Source organism: Pristiophorus japonicus, chromosome 6, assembly GCF_044704955.1.
Source record: "Pristiophorus japonicus isolate sPriJap1 chromosome 6, sPriJap1.hap1, whole genome shotgun sequence".
Taxonomy (NCBI): domain Eukaryota; kingdom Metazoa; phylum Chordata; class Chondrichthyes; family Pristiophoridae; genus Pristiophorus; species Pristiophorus japonicus.
Genome location: NC_091982.1, coordinates 65,703,203 through 65,731,183, shown reverse-complemented (window position 1 = coordinate 65,731,183; position 27,981 = coordinate 65,703,203). Strand labels below are relative to the sequence as shown.

The 27,981-nt window shown below is 42.6% G+C and overlaps 1 protein-coding gene across 7 annotated transcripts in view; it reads right to left on the bottom strand.

Moving 5' to 3' along the window:
• The window catches only part of atp11c (ATPase phospholipid transporting 11C), a 169,999-nt gene that overhangs the window by 62,102 nt on the left and 79,916 nt on the right, over positions 1-27,981 (bottom strand). For all 7 annotated transcript variants that reach the window (XR_011593599.1, XR_011593600.1, XM_070882889.1 and 4 more), the window contains exons 8-19: positions 27,764-27,814; positions 25,694-25,758; positions 25,382-25,463; positions 24,304-24,454; positions 21,982-22,179; positions 21,328-21,501; positions 13,441-13,598; positions 12,443-12,514; positions 9,434-9,507; positions 9,100-9,203; positions 7,454-7,635; positions 4,098-4,364 (exon numbers count right to left, since the gene is read on the bottom strand). Coding sequence is in view for 5 of the 7 variants with exons in the window: in XM_070882889.1 (XP_070738990.1) it covers positions 4,098-4,364; positions 7,454-7,635; positions 9,100-9,203; positions 9,434-9,507; positions 12,443-12,514; positions 13,441-13,598; positions 21,328-21,501; positions 21,982-22,179; positions 24,304-24,454; positions 25,382-25,463; positions 25,694-25,758; positions 27,764-27,814 (1,578 nt within the window). In the remaining 2 variants the exon portion in view is untranslated. The remainder of the gene's footprint in view (positions 1-4,097; positions 4,365-7,453; positions 7,636-9,099; positions 9,204-9,433; positions 9,508-12,442; positions 12,515-13,440; positions 13,599-21,327; positions 21,502-21,981; positions 22,180-24,303; positions 24,455-25,381; positions 25,464-25,693; positions 25,759-27,763; positions 27,815-27,981) is intronic.

Genomic DNA, 27,981 nt, shown 5'->3' with positions numbered 1-27,981 from the left:
CTTCTCCACGCCCCTTATCCCCCTCCCCCTCCCCCTCGGAGTCAGAAACACAGGGCCCAAGTTTCCACATGATTTGCGCCTGATTTTTTAGGAGCAACTGGTGGAGAACGGATAATCTTAGAAATCGCAATTCACATTTTTTTTTCTGCAGTTCTACTTTGGAACAGAATTTTTTCTTCAAAAGGGGGCGTGTCCGGCCACTGACGCCGGATTTGAAAGTTTCCACAGTGAAAACGTACTCCAAACTAAAGTAGAATGGAGCAAGTGAAGATTTTTGTAGAACTGAAAAAACCTGTTCTACACATTAAAAAATCAGGCGCAGGTTACAAATTAGGCGTCCAGAACGAGGTGGGGGGGGGGGGGGGGGGGGAAGGGAAGTCATTAAATTCTATAATAAATCCTTATTTATACTTATACAAATAAATCCAACCTGAATAAACATTTATAAGCAAAGAAAAGATTAAATAAACCATCTTCCTACCTATGTGAAAGTGCTTCAGACAGGCCTTTCGGGACCGAAGGCTGAACGGGCCGGCCTGAGACTTCAGGTAGGGCCTGTCCCCAGCACCAGATTTACAGGTAGGTGGCGTTAGGTTGGGTCGGGTCGGTTCGGTTCGGGTCGGGGGGGGGGGGGGGGGGGGGGGGGAAAGAGAGAGGGAGGGAGAGGGGGGGGAAAAGAGAGAGGGGGAGAGAGAGAGAGAGAGGGAGGTCGGGGGGGGGGGGGGGTCGGGTCGAGTCGGGGAGGGGGAACAGGAGCCCGCATCGGGTCGGGTCCAGTCGGGGAGCGGGAACAGGAGCTCGGGTCAGGTCCAGTCGAGGAGGCGGGGAGCGGGAACAGGAGCGCGGGTAGGGTCGGGTCAGGGTCCAGTGGGGGGGGGGGGGGCGGGGAGCGGGAACAGGAGCGTGGGTGTCGGGTCTGGTCCAGAGGCCGGGGGGGGGGTGCTGGTCCGGAGGCAGGGTGGGGGGGTCTGGTCTGGTCCGGAGGCAAGGGGGGGGGGAGCGAGTGTCGGGTCTGGGGAGGGAGCAGGAGCTGACCGTGGGAGGAGCCTTATTCACGCAGCCCCAGTGAGGCCATTCAGCCAAGACTAGGGGCTGCGTGCTTCGGGCCCCTCCCACACAGTTCGGCGCCTGGAGCTACTGCACTTGCGTGCCCTCTGTAGCACGCATGTGCAGAGGTCCCGGCACTGTTTTCAGCGCAGGGACCTGGCTCCGCCCCCCCACAGCTCGTGCTGGCTGCGCCGAGGGCCAGAGGACCTGCAAGTAGGCGGAGAATACTGAGGATTTTTTTAGGCGCACTTTGTGGCGCGAAAAACGGGCATCCAGGTCAGGACTGCGCCGTTCTAGGCGCGTGTGGAAACTTGGGCCCACAGACACTGACAGAGAGTGAGAGACACACACACACAGACAGAGACAGATAGAGACACTGACAGACACCCTGAGGTGGCCGTCCCAGCACGCTGTTGGAGGACTCCCGGTGCTGCAGTCGGTAAGTAGAAAATGTTTTATTTATTGATTTTTTTAAATCTTTATTTTTTATTAATTTTTTTTGATTGATTTATTGGTTGATTTCTTGATGTGTATCTCATTTATTATTAATGAGGGCTCTTTATTTGTAAAACTGAAGTGTTTAATGTTTGTAAACTTCCCATTAAATTCCCTACGCCTAATTTTCTAAAGTGTAGACAAGGTTTTTTCGAACATACAAAAATCTTCACTTACTCCATTCTAAGTTAGTTTGGAGTAAGTTTTCACTGCCTAAACTTTGAAAACAGGCGTAAGTGGCCGGACATGCCCACTTTGGAAAAAAAAATTCTGTTCCGAAGTGAAACTGTTCTAACTGACTAGAACTGGAGTGAACTAAATGCCGAGAATTCAAATTTCGAAGATACCCCATTCTAAACCAGTTGCTCCAAAAAAACAGGAGCAACTCAGGCCGAAACTTGGCTCCTCTCGGTGAAGAAGTTTCTCCTCATCTCGGTCCTAAATGGCTTACCCCTTATCCTTAGACTGTGACCCCTGGTTCTGGACTTCCCCCAACATTGGGAACATTCTTCCTGCATCTAACCTGTCTAAACCCGTCAGAATTTTAAACATTTCTATGAGATCCGCTCTCATTCTTCTGAACTCCAGTGAATACAAGCCCAGTTGATCCAGTCTTTCTTGATAGGTCAGTCCCGCCATCCCGGGAACCAGTCTGGTGAACCTTCGCTGCACTCCCTCAATAGCAAGAATGTCCTTCCTCAAATTAGGAGACCAAAACTGAACACAATATTCTAGGTGTGGCCTCACCAAGGCCCTGTACAACTGTAGTAACACCTCCCTGCACCTGTACTCAAATCTCCTCGCTATGAAGGGCAACATGCCATTTGCTTTCTTAACACCCAGGTCTCATTGCACCTCCCCTTTTCCTATTCTGTCAGCATTCAGATAATAGTCTGCCTCTCTGTTTTTACCACCAAAGTGGATAACCTCACATTTATCCACATTATACTTCATCTGCCATGCATTTGCCCACTCACCTAACCAAGTTACTCTGCAGCCTCATAGCATCCTCCTCGCAGCTCACACTGCCACCCAACTTAGTGTCATCTGCAAATTTGGAGATACTACATTTTATCCCCTCATCTAAGTCATTAATGTACAATGTAAACAGCTGGGGACCCAGCACAGAACCTTGAGGTACCCCACTCGTCACTGCCTGCCATTCTGAAAAGTACCCATTTACTCCTACTCTTTGCTTCCTGTCTGCCAACCAGTTCTCAATCCACGTCAGCACACTACCCTCAATCCCATGTGCTTTAACTTTGCACATCAATCTCTTGTGTGGGACCTTGTCGAAAGCCTTCTGAAAGTCCAAATACACCACATCAACTGGTTCTCCCTTGTCCACTCTATTGGAAACATCCTCAAAAAATTCCAGAAGATTTGTCAAGCATGATTTCCCTTTCACAAATCCATGCTGACTTGGACCCATCATGTCACCTTTTTCCAAATGCACTGCTATGACATCCTTAATAATTGATTCCATCATTTTACCCACTACCGATGTCAGGCTGACCGGTCTATAATTCCCTGTTTTCTCTCTCCCTCCTTTTTTAAAAAGTGGGGTTACATTGGCTACCCTCCACTCGATAGGAACTGATCCAGAGTCAATGGACTGTTGGAAAATGACTGTCAATGCATCCACTATTTCCAAGGCCACCTCCTTAAGTACTCTGGGATGCAGTCCATCAGGCCCTGGGGATTTATCGGCCTTCAATCCCATTAATTTCCCCAACACAATTTCCCGACTAATAAGGATTTCCCTCAGTTCCTCCTCCTTACTAGACCCTCTAACCCCTCTTATATCTGGAAGGTTGTTAGTGTCCTCCTTAGTGAATACCGAACCAAAGTACTTGTTCAATTGGTCTGCCATTTCTTTGTTCCCAGTTATGACTTCCCCTGTTTCTGATTGCAGAGGACCTACGTTTGTCTTTACTAACCTTTTTCTCTTTACATATCTATAGAAACTTTTGCAGTCCGTCTTAATGTTCCCTGCAAGCTTCCTCTCGTACTCTATTTTCCCTGCCCTAATCAAACCCTTTGTCCTCCTCTGCAGAGTTCTAAATTTCTCCCAGTCCCCGGCTATTTCTGGCCAATTTGTATGCCACTTCCTTGGCTTTAATACTATCCCTGATTTCCCTTGATAGCCACAGTTGAGCCACCTTCCCTTTTTTATTTTTACGCCAGATAGGGATGTGCAATTGTTGTAGTTCATCCATGCGGTCTCTAAATGACCAGATAATCCATTTTAGTGGTGTTGGTTGAGGGATAAATATTGGCCAGGATACCAAGGAGAACTCCCCTGCTCTTTATCAAATACTGTAGTGCCATGGGATTTTTTACGCCCACTTGAGACGGGGCCTAGGTTTAACGTCTTATCTGAAAGATGGCACTTCTGACAATGCAGCATTCCCTCAGGACTGCATTGGTGTGTCAGTCTGGATTTTGTGCCCAAGTCTTTGGAGTGGGATTTGAGCCCACAACCTTCTAACTCGGACGGAAAAAAAAAAACACACTTCACAACTAGTAGAAATTTCTAGGTGTCAAAGACGTACCTTAAAAGGCTTGCAGAAGAGCATCTTTTATCTTGGACAACGACTTTGTGTAGTTCCAGCAGCAGCTCGTGCACTTTCTCCTCGTTTCTTGCTCTGTACTCCTCGATGTGTTTTGTTGTCAGCTCTAAAAGCTTCATATTGGTATGAAAAAGCCTGCAGGCAAAACACGTGGCCATTGCTGTTTCCATCTTGTCCCCTGTGAGCACCCAAACGCTCATACCTGCAGAATGCAAAGCTTCAATCGTTTCTGCAGCCTGGTCTTGGAGTCTTTTTTGTGGGGGAAAAAAAGCAAAGCAAATAGCCATCAGAAACTAGACTTTTTAAAAACTGTGAACATGAAATTCATCAAGAAACGGTATTTATCTGCATTTTCTCCTTCGTTAGACAAGTAGTTATTTCCAAAAACTATCGTAGTTGTGGTTATTGCAATACAGAGTTTATATTTTACTGGTCTGTGGACAGTTTTCAAACAAAAAAATGTCAGTCGATTTTTCTCCATCAATTGCCACTCATAGCAGGTCGCAGACACGATTCATTTAATGCAGTATTAAAAACAGAATACGCAGCATCTGTGGAGAGTGGGATATAGGGTTAACGTTTCAGGTCAGACCTTTTATCAGAATCAGCTGGCAAAATGTCATCCACCTGAAACGTTAACTCGCTCTTCCTCTCTCCACAAATGCTGCCTGACCTGATGTGTTTCCAGCATTTTTGGTTTTTATTTCAGATTTCCAAGCATCTGCAGTACTTTTCTTTTTCTTTCCTTAAAGCACAGGTTTGCAAACTGAAAATGTTTAGATATTAGGACGAGAGTAGCCAGTAAATTGTTAATAATTGCTAAGTGTATCGGGAGTGACTATTATGTGAGGAGGTTTGCCAGACAATCTGCTCTCTGACCTCTCCCAACAGAGCATATAATTGTGTTCAGGTTCATTACATCTGATCATCTTCCCTTCCTTTGGAGGTCACTACTGATATTTGATACCTCATCAGACATCCTGACTGAGCTCAGAAACTTTTGATTGTCCCCTTTTCAGTAGTGATGTTAATCAATTCCTAATTCAGCGGAGAAGAGAGGGATATGCATCTAGAATGGGGACATTTTGAACTGGCCAGATCCTAAAATGGGCTGAAATATAATCGTTCCATGAAATAAACATTTGATTGGAGATGTCTAGCTTGCTGGGTTGACTTTGCACACCACCTTCAATGTAAAAATGCAACTGTGCAGCAAGTCTAGAAATGGAAACTTTTGAATAAGTAGCTACATTTCACTTAAGAGATCCAAAGCTTATTTTGAATCAATATTTTTTTACTCTAGTCAGCAAGTTATTCTATAACTTATGCAGTTAAACAATAGAAATGTGATGCCTATGCCAGACAATACTGGCTAAACAATTATTGACTTTGTTTGCGGATGAATATTCGAGGTCTGTGCCACTGACTTTTATAGCACTACTCCATTACATGATAGCAACAGGTTATTTTCACTCGCTATTTTGCTCCATTGAGTACTTTTCCCAGCTGCGAGATGTTAAGTCAAAGTTGGAGGTGGAGACTGCTGGTGGAAGTACCAAAAACTTGGGGAAAGCACACTTACCATTAGGCCAGTGACAAATTCCCACAAACCCAAAAGTCTGCTCCAGCAATCTTGCTTCAGCAAGCAGAATCAAAATAAGAAACTGCAAATGCTGGATATTCACAGATCAGCCAGCATCTATAAAGAGAAATGAGAGGTGATGACATTTCATGTGTGCACCCTTCAAGATGATGGGAACACACTCGAAACATCATAACCTGGCCTTTATTCCTGTATAGATTGTTGACTGATCTGATGGGCAATTGCAGAGTTCTCTGATTTTATTTCTGCTTCAATAAGTGATGGTTTATTCTGCATACAGATGACAACATGGGTTGAGAGAAGATTCCACAAGCAGTAGATTGTGTGTGCGCGCGCACAAAGCTTTGCTGTTGTCATTTTGGGAGACCTTCAATACAGAACGCATTGAACTCAGTGGTCATCATTCTGAAATCTGGCCTGAGTGCCAATTCTTGTAATGCTGTTGTAACCAGGATTGCAGTTTCGCCCATGTCTCTCTGTTGTAGAGAGTATGCCATCTGGTTTCCATGGCTTTGCTAAACCTACTCTAATCAGTATCTGTGCTACACCTAGGGCCCAAAATTGATGGCCTCACTGCCCACTGCCACCGACATTCCTGCTCGAGTTGCGCCCGGTGCCACTTTCATTTTGGACTGGAGCGGGCGGGAGGGGAGAACCGCTGGGAACTGCCCGCTGATGTCAGTGGACTCCCGCCCGCCGAGATGCCATATTGATGCGGGCGGGAGTCAGCAGCAGAACTCGGATGGACCGCTGGTTGGAGGCTGGTCTGTCGCCGACGGCGAGTATGAACAACTGAAAAAAAGGTGAGTAAACATTTTATAATTTTTTTCTTTACAGGGACTTACCTGGATAGGGCCCCCTGAAGGTCTTCCGATTATTTTTTTTTGTTGATGCTTTTCCTCTTCAGGTCTTCGACCCTCCGTGGACCCGACTCCATCCTCAGTGGCACTTGGGCGGCAAGCGCCTTTGTCACCGAGATTGGGAGCTCCTGCCGGCTGTCACCCAGATTGGCGACGTAAGTCCCTCTTTTGCCGCCCGCCGACCTTTGAAGGACCTTTTCAATGAAAACCCCGCCCAAAGTACCGTCAGGTACCTCGGTGACCATCGCCGGTCCTTTGGGCAGCACTTGGGCGGGCGGGGACCTTCATCAATTTTTAGCCCCCTAGCTTTTAAAACATATTACTTTATTGTACGAGATTCAAAATAAAGTGAGGAATTGTGGGGTTGGAAGTTCAAATCACATTTGTCTGCCTTTAATATCCTGACAGACTATAAAACACCAAGCAGGGATACATAAAAGTGGTCTTTTAATTTAGAGTCTTACCTTAGAATGGATAACATTTTAGTCACAAGCCAAGTTATACAGCTGGATTTGTAAGAAACACAGGCATGTTACCAAACTGTAACCAAAGCTCCATTAACAAAAACAAAGTCGCATGTAGTGGCATGCAAATGTGGTGCTCTGGCAATAGGAGATGCTAGTTAGACCTCCATATTGGCAAGTTTCTGATCTTGCCAGTGGGGAAAATGATAAACACTGGTCAGTTACTATCCTCCTGGGCAAGCAGGATGATAGATAATAGTTGTCGCCACACCATGATCTTGCAGCCCTCAGCTGAAGGGTGCACTGACGGAATAGATGTGTAATCCAGCAAAAATCATACAAGGACATAAAGGCTGCTAATGATGTACTGTAACAATCCGAGCACCAATATAACTCATTTGAAAGACTTACTTGTCTTCCACAGCTGTTGCACCAATTAAATGTAAATCGATTTCAATATCTTCATAAGCTTCTGCTAACTTTACGTCTCTGTCCTTTAGGGCCATTTTGGCTTCATGAAGCTGTGCGCTGATTTGGTCATATTCATCCTGACTGAGCTCTTTGTATGCGACACAGAGTGTCCTCAAACCATCCTAGACATGCAATTATAGCACAAAACATGCAGAGACTTATTATGTCGTTCAGTTTCATGGCACTGACTGAAATCACAAATCATGGTTCGCCCCATGGAGATTCTTGGTCAAGATATTACATTTCTCAATTTACATAATTTTGGCTAGTTTAAATTATATAGGGCTAGAATTTCAGGTTTTATTGATTTCGCCTGTTTTTGGGCGATAATTGCAGAAAATTTTTTTTTTAAACCGCTGGGGTACCTTTACCACCAGAACTCGTTAGCTCAGAAGATAGTCATCCAAACAGTGAAAACATCGGGCGGGTGCTAAGTTTTAGCGCCATCGCAAAACCACTGCCGAAATTACTGTCCGGGCGTAAAATGTTGTGCATCTTGTTTAGCGCCAAAAATAGTTGTTTTTGCACCCTACCCAGGTGGAAAACCGGTCGCAAACCTGTCAAAAATCTAGCCCTTGGGACTGTAAAAGTGAACGGTGCAGTCATATTATTGCACACAACAGAAATCTGTACCTTTACAAGAAAAGGCTACAAGTCAGTAATGGAATCCAAATGGAAAACTGTGACTTCACATTTGTTTCCATCCCAAAAGATGCACAACATGTTTTGTCATCACGAGTAACCCTGGAGCATAAGGCACTGTACAAGCAAACTATAAAGGTTAAGGAACTTTCAGTTTCTGAACAAAAATTGTATTTCTTCACTTTCAGGGATAGAATCATAGAATGATGCAACACAGGAAGCCACCATTCGGCCCATCGAGCCTGTGCCAGCTCTTTGAACGAGTAATCCAATTAGTCCCACTCCCCAGCTGTCCCCATAGCCCTGTAAATGTTTTCACTTCAAGTATTTAACCAATTCCCCGAGTAGCGTAGTAGTCACATTTTCAAATTAGTCATTCTCCAAACGCAGCAAGAGCAAAACTCTATCATGCAAGAAAGAATAAAGGAACACCTCAGCAATATTTTCAAAGTAACCTTCAGCTGGAACCAGTGTGATCTTCCCTTCAAGGTGGATCAACACTGCCCAATGCGAGGTTGCATGCACTTTGGGAGACTGAACCGTGTGCTTGTCTAGTATTATTTCTGCCTGCTTTATTTTCCGAACACAGGCAGAGAATGTCACTGTCTGGAATCTGCCCCTTGAGAACTTTGATAAACACGAGACTGAAAGCAAGAGAGAGGGAGACACCGAAACATTTTTCAAGTTTATGCCACATCATTTTTTCTTTGAGGGTGCTTGCTGGGAGAAAAAGAGTAAGACTAACGCACAGCAAAAATGATCGCCATCTTAAAAGCTCCTAAAAAGGGACTAGTGACACTACAATTTCCCCCCATTGCATGTCTTATCTCCCCACCCATGGCACAAAGCATGGAAATGAACTAATCTCATACAAATTGCACAAAAATAACCATTAAATCCAAGAGCACACCATATAGAGAGACTACATGAACACATGATCTTACCACTGCACTGTGCTCCACATGCAACTTTATTTCCTCCTGTTTTCCAGCTTTCACCTTTGGAAAAACTGAAGAATCTGCTCCTTTACAGAAAAGGAAAATTTTCCCTATTGTAGAAGAAAACAAAATTATAAGTGGTTGCTGGAAAAACAGATGAAGGTTAACATTTTATATAGGTTTTAGAAATGAATTAAAGATTTTAAGATATCTTAACCAACAAAGCTACACACTCACCTGTCCATTATTTCAATTTGAAATTTTACACCATAAATTCTTAGGAGCACATGCAAATACAATTCTTATTCTTTTACATTCTCCTTAAGAAAAAGCACACTACCTGAACTCGCTTTTACTATTACACTCATGCGTCGACGAACAGGGTCAAAGTTAAGTATCTGCAGACGTTCGTATCTGTAATCAGAGAATATAGGTTCTATTTTTTTGTTAAAAAGTGTGCTGATAGTGTATGACATGCAAACTCATTTAATTAAACGGAAGGCAGTCTATAGGAAAAATGGACGATCGCAAACCATTAAGCAAAAATCCATTTGCAGGCTAATTAGAGTGTTACTGATTTTTTCTCTCAACCCTCATCCCTCCCTTCTCCTCTCCACATAGAATCATAGAATGAAACAGCACAGAAGGAGGCCATTCGGCCCATCATGCCTATGCCGGGTCTTTCAAAGAGCTCTCCAATTAGCCCCACGCCCCTGCTCTTTCCCCATAGCCCTGCAAATCTTTCCTTCATTTGCTATGAATCTGCTTCCACCACCCTTTCAGACAGTGCATTCCAGATCATACCAACTTGCTGTGTAAATTCTTTTTCCTCACGTCGCCTCTGGTTCTTTTGCCAATTACCTTAAATCTGTGTCCTCTGGTTACTGAACCCTTCTGTCATTGCAAACAGTTTCTCCTTGGTCATTCTATCAAAACCCTTCATGATTTTGAACACCTCTATCAAACCTCCCCTTAAACTTCTCTACTTTAAAAGGAGGATCCCCCAGTTTCTCCACACAACTGAAGTTCCTCATCCCTGGTCCCATTCTAGTAAATCTCTTCTGCACCCTCTCTTAAGGCTTTGACATCCTTCCTAAAGTGTGGTGCCCAGAATTGGACACAATAATCCAGCTGGGGCCTAACCAGTGTTTAAGGTTTAGCATAATTTATTTGCTTTTGTATTCTTTTGCCTCTACTTATAAAACTAAAGGATCCTGTTTGCTTTATTAACAGCCTTTTCAACCTGCCCTGTTACCTTCAAAGATTTGTGTACATACACCCCTGAGTCTCTGTTCTTGCACCAACTTTAAAATTGCACCATTTAGCTTATATTGCCTCTCCTCATTCCTCGCACCAAAATGTATCACTCCACACTTGTGTTAAGTTTCATCCGCCACATGTCTTCCGATTTCACCACATGTCTATATCCTTCTGAAGTCTATTACTATCCTCGTTGTTTACTAGGTTCCAGAGTTTTGGGTCATCTGCAAACTTTGAAATTATATCCTGTATACCCAAGGCCAAAACATTAATATACACCAAAAAGAGCAGTGATTCCATTACCGACCCCTGGAAACACCACTATATACCTCCTTCCAGTCTGAAAAGCAACCGTTCATACCTGTCCCTTAACCAATTTTATATCCATATCCACTGCTCCTTTAATCCCATGGACTTCAATTTAGCAAATAAGTCTATTATCAAATGCCTTTTGAAAGTCTATATACACATTAACTGCACTACCCTCATCAACCCACTCAGTTACTTCATCAAAGAACGCAATCAAGTTAGTCGTGCACAATTTGACTTTAACAAATCCGTGCTGACTTTCATTTATTAGCCCATATTTTGCCAAGTGCCAATTGATTTTGACCTGGATTATTGTCTCAAAATTCCCCCACCACCAATGTTGAGACTGGCTGGCCTATAGTTGCCAGGTTTATCCCCTTTTTAAAAAAAAACAGGGCTGTAATATTTGCATTTTGGTCCTAAATCAGTCCCACCCATCCTCTGACTACCCTTTTACTAATTATATACACATCACCCCATCCAATCACGGCCATGTCTGTATGATTGGATGGGGTGATGTGGTGAAGTTGTGCCTTCTCCTGGCTCAGATGCCGCTCAAATATTCAGGCAGGTTCAAAATGGAACTGCAGCCTGCCACATCTATAATGGACCTGTGCCAAGTTGTAAGGGAATGAAGGAAGGCAATGTCGTCAAGATATACAACTGAGGAGTGCAAAGTTCCAGGATAGAAAACGCTAGCCTTTTAGTAACATAAAAGGCAGCTTCGCAGCACGTGACATGTCCTCCCTTAGTTTGAAACAATCTATGCTTATTGTATACTGAAGCCAACTGAAGGGGAATTACAAAGTGCCGTAGTGCCTTTTAGCTTTCACTTGCACATTTTGGCAAGCATGAAACATTGCAGTTTTAAGAACCCTCAAAAAAAAATGCAGTCCATAGAACTACCCAGTTTTGATAAACCTCAAAACATCAATATGAATTGCATCGATAAATGGGAAATAGCTCATTTTCTTTGCATGGGAGGTAAAGGAGGCAAGTTTTGTGCTCAGCAAGTTGAAAGATTGGATTCAAACTGAAATCCTGGAGGTAAAAGGATACTGTTCTGTGCCACACAAATCTCAATGAGTGAGTTTTGTAATTTCTTCTGGTTACAAATTGCTCACTGCCAAAATGTACTGGAATTTTGAATGTTAATTCACACTCAGTTAGAGTCAGGAAACACAAATCTGTCGATACAAAGATATGCTAGAATCTCCAAAAATCCTATGACTATCAATTACAATAAAGAAGATTCAGTAGTAAATACAGCAGTAAATATGCTGGGACAGTTGTGTCCAAGCTTTAGTCTTTATGGCCGTCATAGGTGCACAGCATGGAGTCATGAGACCCACACATAAAATTTAAATCCATGATGTTGTTAATTTGCATGTATCTCAATGTGCTGATACTGACAAATTTGGGTATTCCAATTTAGGATTCAACTACCAATAAGGCAACAACATTAATAACAGCTCTTTCCAGACCTCCATGCTCACAAACTTCAAACAAACAGGACAAGTCCACAAGGAAAATGTGCATGTACACAAAGGAGTGAGCTTCCTCGGCTTCAAAATGTCAAACTCGAGGGCTGCAGGTTGGTCATCTCTATGCTAGAAGGTTTTAGCAGACATTTTATCATAAATTATGCAATCAATTTATACTCTGTGATATAGCAAGAATATGGTTAACTAATATGGTTTACAACAAAAGATATGTCACATTAACAATATTATGAAGAGAAGAAAATATACCAGAATAACTAAAAAGAACCAAGTCTTACATTTCAGTTTCTGTCTCTCTATTTTCTACTTTCATCCAATTGTTCTCCATCCCTCGGAAGGTAAAGCCCAGTCTGCAGGGAAATAAATACAAATGTTTAATACTTAACTCAACTCGATGGTGTTTTCCTGATTTACTGGGCAGCATGTGGGGAAAACTGAAATATCAGCAGAATTACTTAAAATGTTAGGCTGGATACCAAAAAACGCAAGAGCCAAAAAGCGTGTTTGTTGTAAACTCTCATTAGTACACATTTAGCATATTAATTACACTACACCACCAGTGTGATCATCAATAACCTAAACGCTCACTGATCCTCAAACCAGGAACAATATTTGAAGCTGCCTATTCCAACTATTCTTGACTTTATTTTAAAAAAAAATCATACCTAGGTGTGTTGACCAGACTGCTAAGATGGTTTGTAATCAATTCATTCTCGAATCAGGGCAAGAGTGCAACTGATGTAGGCATTCGGTGCACAGAATGGCAGAGAGAGTAAGAGACCGAGTGCTAAGGCACTAGTTCAGAGTGCTTACGATGTCAAAATGCAGGAACAAAGCTTGCAGTTGTTTATCAATGCCAGAGCCCAAGGACTGAATTAATGGCCCAACAGCAATGCCAGTTACTTTTCATTCTCTATGCTTTGGTTTTTGCTTTCAGAAAAACATTATCTTGCAAAGTGCAGCACAAAGCAGTGTAACAAGGGAAAGGAACACTGATAAAGGAGGTAAATGCATATGTGCCTTCAGTGCTGTCACAATACAGTTTTACTATTTTATGGTGGGGACTATCAGGAAATAAAGATATGAATAAAGTGTAGTGCACATTTTAATTTAACATACAAAATACTCAGTATATTTTCCCACCACAAGAGCAAACACAAGGATACCAGCATTTCCTCTTAAATGTTATTACTGTCTATATAAATACTGAAACACATGTACACTTTAAATAAAAACAGCAGATATTACACCACCTTTTGAGTATCTGGATTCTTACTTTTTAGCACCTTGTACCAAAGCAACTTCATCTGGGGAGGACGAGATGTACGTACATTGACTCCCTTGCTGTTTTACTAAACCATCAACTTTGTCCTCTTCTTTTACCTCAACAGTGTGGCATAAACACAAAGCACGAAGAAACAGCTCCTCTTTTTCCTGAAAGCACAGCAAAAATTACACCCAAAAGTGAGATTTCAACTAATAAAAGTGAAATTTTGCCAGTTTTGAAACAATTTTAAATAGTTAAATGAGTGGCTATTAAACAAGTGACTTCAAACAAACAAGTCTAAAAGTTCATTCACCTCTGTTCAGTCTGCAAGCGTGACCGAGCTTCTGGTGCTTGCCACATTAATTCTTCAGCCTATCTCAAACTGGCCTTGGGCTAATGAGGCTCAAGAAACGGCATCTCACGTGTCTACTAGTCACTTTACAGTCTTCCAGCTTTAACGTCGAGTTAAACAACTTTAGATCTCAACCAAGGCTCCCATTTTCTCTTGGGCAGCAGGTGTTGGTAATGGTGATGTGGGCTGGTGCTTGGGGCGGGGAGCCCCTATTGGTTTAGGGCCAGTGAGGTGGCCCGCACCCTTGGAGTCTACCTCCCTAAGCCCACATTCCCAGGCCACAGGTGCCTTCTCCTCTACCATAATATGGTAGAATTCTTTATTAAGATGGAGAGTGACACAGTTAATTCAGAGACTAGGGTTCTGAACTTAAGAAAAGGTAACTTCGATGGTATGAGACGTGAATTGACGAGAATAGACTGGCGAATGATACCTAAAGGGTTGACGGTGGATAGGCAATGGCAAACATTTAAAGATCACATGGATGAACTTCAGCAATTGTACATCCCTGTCTGGAGTAAAAATAAAACGGGGAAGGTGGCTCAACTGTGGCTAACAAGGGAAATTAAGGATTGTGTTAAATCCAAGGAAGAGGCATATAAATTGGCCAGAAAAAGCAGCAAACCTGAGGACTAGGGGAATTTTAGAATCCATCAGAGGAGAACAAAGCATTTAATTAGGAGGGGAAAATAGAGTATGAGAGGAAACTTGCTGGGAACATAAAAACTGACTGCAAAAGCTTCCATAGAGAAAAAGATTAGTGAAGACAAATGTCGATCCCTTGCAGTCAGATTCAGGTGAATTTATAATTGGGAACAAAGAAATGGCAGACCAGTTGAACAAATACTTTGGTTCTGTCTTCACGAAGGAAGACACAAATAACCTTCCGTAAATACTAGGGTCTAGTGAGAAGGAGGAACTAAAGGAAATCCTTATTAGGCAGGTAACTGTGTTCGGGAAATTGATGGGATTGAAGGCCGATAAATCCCTGGGGCCAGGTAGTCTGCATCCCAGAGTACTTAAGGAAGTGGCCCTAGAAATAGTGGATGCATTGGTGATCATTTTCCAACAATCTATCGACTCTGGATCAGTTCCTATGGACTGGAGGGTAGCTAATGTAACACCACTTTTTAAAAGTGAGAGAGAAAACAGGTAATTATAGACAGGTCAGCCTGACATCAGTGACAGGATCGGTCTAAGTCAGAATGGATTTATGAAAGGGAAATCATGCTTGACAAACCATCTAGAATTTTTTGAGGATGTAACTAGTAGAGTGGACAAGGGAGAACCAGTGGATGTGGTGTATTTGGACTTTCAAAAGGCTTTTGACAAGGTCCCACAGAAGAGATTGGTGTGCAAAATTAAAGCACATGATATTGGGGGTAATGTACTGATGTGGATAGAGAACTGGTTGGCAGACAGGAAGCAGAGAGTCGAGATTAACGGGGCCTTTTCAGAATGGCAGACAGTGACTAGTGGGGTGCCGCAGGGCTCAGTGCTTGGACCCCAGCTATTTACAATATACATCAATGATTTGGATGAAGGAATTGAGTGTAATATCTCCAAGTTTGCAGATGACACTAAGCTGGGTGGCGGTATGAGCTGTGAGGAGGATGTCAAGAGGCTGCAGGGTGACATGGACAAGTTAGGTGAGTGGGCAATAACTTGGCAGATGCAGTATAATGTGGATAAATGTGAGGTTATTCACTTTGGTGGCAAAAACATGAAGGCAGAATATTATCTGAATGGCGGCAGATTAGGAAAAGGGGAGGTGCAATGAGACCTGGCTGCCATGGTACAACAGTCATTGGCATGCAGGTACAGCAGGCGGTGAAGGCGGCAAATGGTATGTTGGCCTTCTTAAGTAGGGGATTTGAGTATAGGAGCAGGAAGGTCTTACTGCAGTTGTACAGGGCCTTGGTGAGGCCTCGCCTGGAATATTGTGTTCAGTTTTGGTCTCCTAATCTGAGCAAGGACGTTCTTGCTATTGAGGGAGTGCAGCGAAGGTTCACCAGACTGATTCCCGGGATGGCAGGACTGACATGTGAGGAGAGACGGGATCGACTGGGCCTGTATTCACTGGAGTTTAGAAGGATGAGAGGGGATCTCAGAAACATATAAAATTCTGACGGCACTGGACAGATTAGATGCAGGAAGAATGTTCCCGATGTTGGGGAAGTCCAGAACCAGGGGACACAGTCTAAGGATAAGGGGTATGTCTTTTAGGACTGAGATGAGGAGAAACTTCTTCACTCAGAGTTGTTAACCTGTGGAATTCCCTACCGAAGGGAGTTGTTGTTGCCAGTTCATTGGATATATTCAAGAGGGAGTTAGATATGGCCCTTACGGCTAAAGGGATCAAGGGATATGGAGAGAAAGCAGGAAAGGGGTATTGAGATGAATGATCAGCCATGATCTTGTTGAATGGTGGTGGAGGCTCGAAGGGCCGAATGGCCTACTCCTGCGCCTATTTTCTATGTTTACCAGAGCTTCCTTCCCTTTCTGTCATAGCCTTTTATACCTCCTCTGGACCCATCTTAGGCCCCAGCTGGAGTTTGTAGTCAATTCTTTAGGAGTGATGTCAAGGTATTAGAGAGGATGCAGCAGAAATTTAATAAAATGGTACCAGGGATGAGGGACTTCAATTATGTCGAGAGACTGGAGAAACTCTGGTTGCTCTCCTTACAGCAGAGAAGGTAACGGGAGATTTGATAGACGTGTTCAAAATCATGAAGGGTTTTGACAGTAAATAAGGAGAAAATGTTTGCAGTGGGAGGAAGGGTCAGTAACCAGAGGGCACAGATTTAAGACAATTGGTAAAAAAACCTGTGAGGAAACAATTTTTACGCAGTGAATTACAATTCACTGCCTGAAAAGGTGGTAGAGTAGATTGTATAGTAACTTTCAAATGGGAATTGGATAAATACTTGAAGGGGAAAAATATGCAGGGCTACAGGGAAAGAGCAGGGGAGTGAGACTAATTGGATAGCTCTTTCAAAGAACCAGCAAAGGCACGATGGACCACATGATCTCTTTCTGCACTGTACCATTTCATGGGCCCAAATTTCCCCAGCCGCCTAGAGCGGCGTAGTTAGCCGCAGTACACCGACTTTGTGGGGCAAAAAACATGCTGAAAATTTACCTCCTACTTTGGCCGCTCCTTCATCGTTCTGGTCACGTGGCGTGGCACTGCAGAGCCTGCTGGGGGGGGGGGGTTTGGAGCTTCGGCTGCGCTTGCTCAGCACAGGCGGCGGGGGTGTGGGCTTGGGCCCAGCGTCTCAGAGTGCCGGCAGGGGTACGCACATCTGTTTCAGCGCGTTGCAGCGTGCACACTGGAGCAGGAAGCTTGGCAATCGGCCAATTAAAGGGAGAGCGTCCTCAGCAGCATTGGCAAAGGACCATATATAAAGGTAAGGTGTGAATAGTGATTTTTGGGTGGCTGAGGGAGTGGAAAGGAGTGCTGCATAGGTGGAAGAAAGGGGAGAACTGTGATTTTTCAAGATTACCCGAGTGCAAGTCCAATACACCAATGACACAAGAGTGTTTCCTCCATGAAGAAGAGGAGAAACTAGTCACCGTCATTGAGGAGAAACAGCCGGAGCTGGATATCAGTAAGAGTGGTCCCACAAAATTTCCACCCAAAGAAATGAGAAGATGATGGAACCTAGTTGCATAAGAATACTCCACAGGGGTGAATACCACAAGATCTGGAAGCCAGTGCAAAAAAAAATGGCAGGACGTTGGTCAAGTAGTGAGTGTAAGTAATATCTTCATCTTTAAATGGAATTGTGATTGTAAATGTGACCATTTGTATATGTCCCATCCATCAGAAGCGCACCATGTGTGAAAAGTTCTATTTTCATCTTTGCAGAAGAAATTGGCCGACAACAAAAGGGAGAGACTTAGAACAGGAGGGGGGCCGCCAAATCTGCACCAATATCACCCCTGGAACAGAGGATTGCTGCCTTGCTGAGTCGCACCTGCAGAAAAAGAATCAGCTCTGCGCAAGCCAGACCCACACGCGAGGGTGAGTTATTAAAATGCATCGTCGTCCTTCAAATCAACCTGCTGACTGGCCTGCTACACGTGAGACTACTCATGCCACCCATCCTGCCCCCTCCTGTGCTGCTAACCATTTGACTGTTCTGTTGTATTTTGCAGAAGACGACGACAATCCTGAACATCCTGAAGATCCACCAGAAGATCCAGATGCGTGTGATCCAGACCAAGGCGGGTTGGGAGGAGGAGGGGTCCATGGATCTGTGTTCACAGGAGAATGCTGATCGTGACATGGATCAGTCCATAGTACAGGGCATCACACTGCCAGAAACCTCCATGAGCTCTGCGGCGACATTCCATGGTTTCACACCTTCTGAGGTCGTGGGTCCCAGTGGCAGTGGTGAAATGCATGTTGGAACACCCAGTGCCCCACTGTCCCAGCCTGCGCCTCGCACCGGAGGGGTGTCACTAGGCAGACCCACAGCGAGGGGCAAGAGAAGCCGACCAGTCTCTCCTGAGATGCAGCCTTCATCAGATGTTAATCAGATTATGTCATTGGGTGAGGAGACCAATGCCCTTACAAGATCACTCTTGGCGACCGTCAGTGGGGTGCGTAATGAGGTAGTGTCACTGTCGGGAGAAATATCAGCACTGAGACGGGAACTGAGGACGGGCATTTCAGAGGGTGTGCAAACAATGGCAGATGCCATGAGGAAGCTAGCTGCTGCAATAAGGGCACAAAGGCCGGGTACTCAAATGCCATTCCCACTTCAATCCATGCACCAACCACCAGTAAGACCCAAGCCGGACCCCAACCCCGCGCCCACCCCAATGAGAAAGTGCACTTTCCCCGAGATGTGGGCGAGGGATGGGTGCAGCCTTTCTTTTCTGTTGTTGGAAATGCATTGTAAACTTTCCAATAAAAGATATTTTGCATTAAGACTGAATCATGTTCCATTATCACCACGCATTTTGGAACAACTGTAAAAAAAAAACATCCCTCACCCCTAGTCATGCGTGCCTGCCACCCCTAGCCGAAGGGCTAGCCGGTGCATTCTGCAGTCGGCAAGGCAGGACTGCTCTATTTTCAGTAGCTGATTTATCATTCCTTTATTTTGATGCTGTGAAGGTGTTTAGTGCTTTAGAATCCTTTAACTCCACTCCCCCCCCCCCCCCCCTCACATCTTTGGCTACCTATGCTGATTTCTTAAATGTAGGTAAGGTTTCTCTGTGCCTACAAAAGTGGCCATATACACTGGCCTAAGTTAGTTTGGAGTAACTTTTAGCTGGCCAAATTTGCTTCTATGGCCAAAACAGGCGTAAGTGGCTGGTAATGCCCCCTTTTGGAGAAAAAAAACAAAACTAAAAAAAAACCTAACTAACTGACTTACACTGGAGAAAGTTAAATGGGGAAATTTGCGATTTTTAAGTTACTCCAAAAAAAGCTACTTGCTTCGAAAAAAAGTGGGGCAACTCCTGGGGAAATTTGAGCCCTATAATTCTATCTTGTTTCTATTCTGGTCTCATTATTAGCACCTTTTGCCTTGCATTGACCACTCCTGCCCTCCACCCCATCACAGACCTTCCCCACTTGCTCTTTTCTTGCCCCCTTTTCTTTGGTTCCGTGCTGGTTTAAAAGCAGATCATTTCTCAAACATCTTTCAGTTTTGACGGAAGGCCATCGACCTGAAATGTTAACTCTGTTTCTCTCTCCAAAGATGCTGCCTGACCTGCTGAGTGTTTACAGCAATTTTAAACTGAAATAAAAATAGCTAGTTGCTTCATGTAGTTGAGATTTTGTTTCAATTTCTCACTTGTAATTCAGGGTTTTTTCCACTACAAAGTCGACGCACCACATCTAACTACACCGCTCTAAGTGGCTGGGGAAATTTGGGCCCACAATATCTACCCTCCAGTAAAAAACCAGGCCAATATCCTCTTCCCTACTTCAGGGCTGCCAAGGGCAGTTGTAACAGTCTTACTGCTGTCAGCGTTATGATCAGTTAACTCAACACAGACCTGGGATGGAAGCCTCGTACTTCCTGATCTGCAAGATTCTCATCCTTTCACGTTTAACACGAGTGCTATTTTCAATGATTGGATGCTTAAAAAGTAGGTCCCTCAGGAAACCTTTGATTCTTTGTACTCTAACTAGGGAATATGTACATCAAACAATGGATTTAAAAATAACTGGCTAGTAGGAAAACTGCTACTCAAAAATAAAAACACCCAACTTAAAAAAAAGATCCAGACAGGAGAAGAATGGGGAACTTGGTAATGTGGAAAAAGTATATCTAGTTGTTGTGCTTCAGCACAAGTAACATGTCTTCATTATGCTCTATGCTGTTGCTTAGGGGTTATAGTGTGGTAAGCAGTTTAACCAGTTGATTTAAAAGCCGCTCACCCCTGTCAGATACCCCTGGAGCGCTATGTGGCCATGCAGGAATACTGCTGTTGAATTGATAAAAAAAGAATGATTTGGCCACAGTTGCACACAGTTCTGAACATCCCATTATAGGAAGGATATTAAAGCCATAGAAAGGTTACAGCAAAGCTTTAACCAGAATGATACTAAAAATAACTCAAAATGAAAGGCTTAAGGAATTGGTATTTTTTTTCATTTGAACAGAGAAGGTCAAGGCGGGTTTTAATAGTGATTTTCAAAAATCTGAAAGGCTTTGAGAGGATAAACAGTGACAGATTATTTACACTGATGGGGAAATTGGTAACAAGAGGCAGAACCCCCATCAGAAGAACAAAATGAGGCGTTAGAATTTTTCCCCCCTACAGAGGGTTACAAAGGAAAATAATGTTTTATCATAAGCAGCTATTGAGACAGAGACTAAACAAGAATTGAAGGGACAAAAGCAAAATACTGCGGATGCTGGAATAAAAACAGAAAATGCTGGAAATCTCAGCAGGTCAGGCAGCATCTGTGGCGAGGCAGCAGAGTTAACGTTTCAGGTCGATGACCCTTCGCCAGAACCGGAGAGTGTTCAAAAAGAACAGGTTCTTAACAAGAACTGAAAGGGGGAGGGGAAGAAAGAACAAAAGGGAAGGTCTGTGATAGACAGGAGAGATTAGAGACATAAAAGGGATGATAATGGCCCAAATTCAAATGGTAATGCCAGGAGTTAGAAAAACATTAGTCAAGATAGGGTGTGAATGGTGGGATAATGACCAACTGACATTAGAGACAAGGAGAGAAAAGAAACAGGTTCTGGGGGGGGGGGGGCGAGCCGCCAAAGATTGGCAGCGGAATTGAAGGATATCTGAAAATGAGGAATCTAAAACTATTTAGGCAACGGACAAGGAAATAATATTAGATGCAGTAGATAGGTCCAGTTGACCAGCTAGAATCAGCACAGGTGTAATGGGCCAGATGGCCTCCTTCTATGGTACTTCTATGATTCCAACAATCATTTTCAATTTCTACGCAAAAAGCATAACTTACACAATTGAGCGATTAGTAAAGTCTACGTTTGAAATTATGGCTAACAAGCCAACAAAAATTATACTCAAAATTAGGAAAAGGCGGCTGTTACCTTTCCAGCCATTCCACAGACTCTACTATGGAGACCATTATTTGAAGAAATGCCGTCCACAACACACAAATCAATGCCGATATGCTTATACTTGAATCCATCTATGCAGCATTCAATAAATTCCATGTTGTTCTCTGTCAGGGTTCCAGTTTTATCAGTGAACACATACTGGATCTGCAAGCAGCAGGGTGGGGTGGGGCATGAGAGAGAGAATAAACACACATGTAAAATCACTGCTGATCAAGACACATGTTCCACGAGAGAGAAGGCCCAACTGTAACTTGCAGAGACTTCAAACAGTAAAACATGATTCTGGATATAAAAGCAAAATACTGCAGATGCTGGAATTGATTATGGATATGACTAGCAGTTGAAAGCCAAAATGAAACTAAAATCAGCATTTGGTAGCAACATATGGCAAGACAAATCTTTGAAATATTAATAAACTTAATGCAGGAAAGCACGTTTCATAAAACTCAAACTCTCGGGGATACAATTGTTCACTCTGAAGAACTGTTAGCAGAGCAAATAGGATTGTGTAAAAATGTAGTTGCACCTTATCCTGCTAAAATTACACACAAGAATTATTTGCTCATACAGAATATGAAAGCGACTCTTACTATTTCACAATGGAATATGGATTGTGATACGGACCTGTCCCAGCTCCTCATTGAGATCAGAGGTGTTCACCAGTGCGCCTTCATCCAAATGATCGTCGTACATATCTTTGTCCCAGGTAATGAAGTAAGAACCCAAGAATTTCTGCATCTCCACAGTGACATACATCGATACTGGAATAATGAAGTTGAAGAGCACCATGTAGGAGAGGAAGTCGGTGAACATCTTCAGAAACTGAAAACATTACATTTCATTAGCTAAATGTCCAGAAATAGCTGGTGAGCTGTTTATTTCTCCCTCTCCCATCGACAATAACATAGAAACATAGAAAATAGGTGCATGAGTAGGCCATTCGGACCTTTGAGCCTGCATCACCATTCAATCATGGCTGATCATGCAACTTCAGTACCCCATTCCTGCTTTCTCTCCATACCCCTTGATCCCTTTAGCCATAAAGGGCCACATCTAACTCCCTTTTGAATATATCTAACGAACTGGCCTCAACAACTGTCTGTGGCAGAGAATTCCACAGGTTCACCACTCTCTGGGTGAAGAAGTTTCTCCTCATCTCAGTCCTAAATGGCTTACCCCTTATCCTTAGATTGTGACCCCTGATTCTGGACTTCCCAAACATTGGGAACATTCTGCCTGCATCCAACCTGTCCAATCCAGTCAGAATTTCTATCCTTAAGTTCTACCCTTCTCCGTCTTAATAGCAAAGAAAATAAAAATTAAATTAACAGTTAAGGATTTCTTCAACCAACAGAAGGCAATAACCTCCCAACTGTTTTCATTCAACTTTAAAAGAAACAAAACACGTACTCCCAACCTCAATGTTACAAGTTCAGTCCTCAAGCTACTCGTTGCTACAAACTACTGGCTTTGGCCGAGTAAGTTGTGCAGTTCCCAGACATCTGGACGCATGGGGGGTAACTCAGGCAAAGAAAACCCAGGGGCCTATATAACATAGGAGGTCATTTACTGCTGAATCATAAACACATCCTAGATAATTATATTATGGGATGTGCTGCCTTTGGGTTGTTAACCATGGTAGGCATCTTAAAAACATTATGCATTTTATATCATATGTTAGCAACGTGGTCCTCTTAGAACTGATGCAAAATCAGCAAATTGCGATTGCTTCCAATATCCTCACCAATCTTCTTGTTTAAAATGAGGGAACTCAGCGCAAAAACAGTGCAAATGTCTTTGGACTAACTCCATGTTATCACAGGCGGTCCCTTAGAAGTGAGAGCAGTTTTATTCTATATAGAAATCACTCTCTTAAGGGTGTAGTTTCCATACACTATTGGTGCCCTTCCATACAAAGCTTTTTTCCCCATTGTGCATTGTACCCATTGTTTCATTATTGCATGAAAAATTAAACTAGGGGACAAAATTTAGGAGAATTACAGTATTTTCTATGTAATCCATAACTAATCATTCATTAGAGAAAAATTAGTTAACACCAAAGCAGCAATGTGTGGGTGTGAAGTAAGAAATTGCCGAAAATGGGATGTGATTAGCAGGTCATTAATTGCAGAGAGAAATGGGCACTCTCAAATCTCAGGAAATGTCACCACCCCCAGGATCTTCAATACCTACTGAGCGGAGACCAGCACATTGCATAAACAAAAAATAGAATAACTCCAGAACAGCAGCTGTTTTGTTAAGTGCAAAAATGCAGTTGATTTAAATGGATTCACTACAATGCCACACACCGCTTTCATTTCAAAGTATCTTTGTTTTAAAATTCTATGCTGGTCTGCACTAATTTCTTGTGAATGACTGTTGAAATTCTTGCAGCAAACTACAAACTCACTCAGGCACCATCAGGTTTTGCCTGTTCTGATATGTGTTTGGAAAACTGTTCCCACTTCTGACATGGACAGTGGAAGTAAAGGGTTTTAAAGTCATTTTTTTGAATGAGTAAAGGGTTAGCATAGATTAGATTAGATAGAAAACAGGATAAAATAGGGGGAGAAAGAATTTGGGAAGGAGAGAATAGGACACCATAGAGCAGGCAGAATCTAAGTTTAACCTTTATTGATTAAAATTGTTTGTAGTGGTACTTTGTGTTGAAGAGCTCACTTTTGCTGGTTGGGGTTATTAGTGAAATAAAACCACTTGTGACATCTAAGCAGTTTTGTTGGTGTATGAGCATTTGTTACAGCATCACAATAGTGAATGAAAATATACTGAACCCAGTCAGTACAGGCAGACAGTCCTTTTCCCTGTAACCTCCAGGGTACAATGAGTCTCCATACAAAATCATTCTCCAGTCATTTTGATATAAATCTTCCATTTCTAATCATAAAATCATTGTATTTTCAGTGTTAATTTCATTTATTCCAGTACCTTGTGGATATTTTTTTCTTTGCCTGTTTTTGAGCTATACCAGGGCTCATCATTAGCAGGGTCACTTTGCCAGATGTACTTCAATGTGGTGCCTACCAAAGATTTGCTGACCAATATGCCCAGATACACTATTAAAAAAACATTAATAGACCTGCAAGAGAATAAAAAATTGTTCAAATGAGTTTTGCAGTTATGATACATGATACTAACAACAGCAAGAAATTTGAGATTTTTAAATTGGCTTCAATCATTGTGACAGGTATATTTGGGAATACAATGAAGGAACTATTACCGTATCTAATGTTGTCAGTTCTAGTTTCTGCCTCAGTAATTTGCTGTGGGCCCTCACTCAATTGCCCTAATCTGTCCTTTTACTGTTCTGCCTTTCCAGATTCTGGCCCATCTCTCCGGAAACTCAGCATCCCTCGGTGTCTACTGTAACAGTTCCTCAGTTTTGTGTTGATTCATCACCCAGGTCCTTCACTAAACTGTTTCTCTGCCCACAGCCTTTCTCATCATCTCTTTTTTTCCCCCTACATTTCACTCTTTATGTAGTTCACAATCTATAATAGCCTCTGGTAGCAAAAATAACTTGTTGGGATAAGTCAGTTAGCTTTATGGACCTTCTTGCACAATAAAATAGCTGTCTCACATTTTAAAAAAAGCTTGTTTCCTATTATTAGAAAAAAAACTTAATTACTGCACAAAATTCCCCAAGATTTGTGGCATTTTATATACCTGCAATATTAGACTTACAATATCTTTAAAGTGAGACTAAAAAGGTGGTTTTACTGCAACATCATCAACTAGACAAACATTTCATTAACCATAAAAGGCATTTACATTGAAGTGCAGTTAGTGCTATGCAAACCAGGTTATTTCAGTATTCTACCCAAAATATGTGGACAGCACTATTACATTATGCGTGCGTTAAATTTAGTGTCATGCTCAGCACAAATATGACAAAATATTCTATCAGAAATATTGCTAGCAGTAGAAAAATTATGAAACTATAAAATAATAAAAATCTACGTTCCCAAATTAGACTGAAACGTATGATTTATAAGAATGTAATTACTTCTCCACCGCTGAGCGTTTCTGTGATTTTCCTTGGTAGTTCAAGGCCATTTTGGTTTCCATCCCAGTATATATTGAAACACCTGAAATCCACACAAATAGTCAAAAAGGAAATGTCTATTGGTCAGTGCACATACATGTATAAATATCAAAAACATTTGAAAAATTATTTTACTTCATCTTGTGAACAGAATTTAGTCCTCATCCAGAATTTAAAAAACTGCATCATAATGAAGATCATATCATCGTTTATTTATAAGTAACCTCCCCCTCAAATATAATTGCTTCCATAATGACCGATACAAAAACTTACCATAAATCTTGTCGGTGTTCTTTAAGGTGGCTCCTCTTAGCAGCAAGTTTTCTGGGCCCAAAGATCTAACAAGGTAAATAAATCTCAGTTTTGAACTCGAGGCAAAGACAGACTTTCTGAACAAATAGCTGCAACATTCCTGGTCCAAAACAGTCAGGAATTCAGGTAAGAACATCTGTATACAATTCAGAAAATGTGTGTCTTTGAGCAACCTAGTTACTCAATGTCTGCAGATGTGCTTTCAAAACAGTAACTACATAAGCAACATGCACTGATGCAAAATCAATTCAAGCCGCTGCATAAATGGTTTGCGCATCTGAAGCAGGTGTAGTTTAACTGGATGAATTTTGTTTGCCAGTACATACAATACATATAAAATGCATTTATCTACACAAAAATTCCTTGCAAATCAACATATTGCACTGCCAGAACATTAGTCAGGCAAATAATTTTTTAGACAACACTATGGCCCCAAGTTTCCACACGCAGCGAAAAAGGCGCACCTCAGAGCTGGGTGCCTGTTTTTCGTGCCGAAAATGGCGCCGGAAAAAAAGTGCGGTATTCTCGAGCTCCTTGGAGCTCGATGTCTGCTTGGCGTGGCGCACAGGGGGCGGAGCCTACCACTCGTGCCGATTTTGTAAGTAGGAGGGGGCGGGTACAATTTAAATGAGGCTTCTTGGTGCCGGCAACCCTGCGCGTTGGAGCGTTCGCACACGCGCAGTCTGAAGTAAACATTGGCACTCGGCCATTTTTTTAAGTACTGCAGAAAAAGTGAAGATTTGTTTCTTGGACCCCTGCAAAGGCTTGTATTTTAATTTTCTTGATATTTCTGTGTGTGAGGGAGTGCTTTTAGCAGCACTGCTGAATAAATCACCTGCTGAAATCAGTGAGTTCAGCTTTTCACTGCTAAACTTGCAGAACCGGTGCCTGCAAATTAAGGACTGTGTGTTTGGAGAAATAAAAGTGCCAATTCAACTTTGCAATGGATCAACGTCCACCAAGAACAAAGAATTTCTTGCATGAGGAAGCAAACCATTGCATAATGTGGTGTTGGCAATGCAGCACCCATTCTGCAAATTTAAATATAAAGATGTCGATGTGGCTGCCTCTCCCTGTCCAAATGGCCTCAGTCAGTCCCCCTCACAGCTCGAAGGCTGCTGCTGTTCTTTCTTCGGCTCCCGGCCAGCCACTGACGCCGCTGCAATCCCATGGCCGAATGGCCTCAAGTGCGTCCGGGTGCTGCATCTTCGCGGGGAATTAAGGCCTGCCTCAAGCATCGCAGCTCAGCTCAAAGGCTGCTTGCTGCCTGCCGCTGCCGTCGAGACACTGACGCCACACCCCTGCCTGAAAGGCCTGCCTGAAGCACTTTCACACAGGTAGGAACATGGTTTATTTTATCTTTTCTTTGCTTATAAATTTTTATTCAGGTTGGATTTATTTGTATAAGTATAACTAAGGATTGATTGTAGAATTTAATGACTTCCCTTTCCCCCCGCTCCCCCCCCACCTCGTTCCCGACGCCTAATTTGTAACCTGCGCCTGATTTTTTAAAGTGTAGACAAGGTTTTTTCAAGCGTACAAAAATCTTCACTTACTCCATTCTAAGTTAGTTTGGAGCACGTTTTCACTGTGGAAACTTTGAAATCAGGCGTCAGTGGCCGGACATGCCCACTTTTGAAAAAAAAAATTCTGTTCCAAAGTGAAACTGTTCTACCTGACTAGAACGGGAGGAAACTAAATGCAGAGAATTCCGATTTCTAAGATACTCCGTTCTACACCAGTTGCTCCTAAAAATCAGGAGCAAATCATGTGGAAACTTGGGGCCTATTTCAATACTGTGAAATTTAAGGCTTCAATACCAACATTTGAAAAATGGGGATTACCAAATTACAAACAGGGATTGCTTGCGCAGATTAAGATTATACATAAAATTGTCTCCAACATTTTTTTTATAAAATCAAGACAATGTATAGATCCAGTACAATGTCAGTTTTACAAACCTGTAGGCTTTTATACAATGTACAGTAACAGATTAGACAGTTATGTAGCAACCAGTCACGTAATATTTACCTCGCAGTTGGTTCTTGTTTATCACTGAAAACGTGAACTCGTCCAACAAACCTGCAATCATCAAATTTTATATTAGCGCTGTATGCCTTCTTATTGAAAATGTAAAATAAAATACAATTCTAACCTCAACAGAATAAAGACAGCTGCCAAAATGCGATAAACACATGTTTCAGTATCACAGTGACTGGTGTGAATTTTTATAAAATGCAAAGCAAACA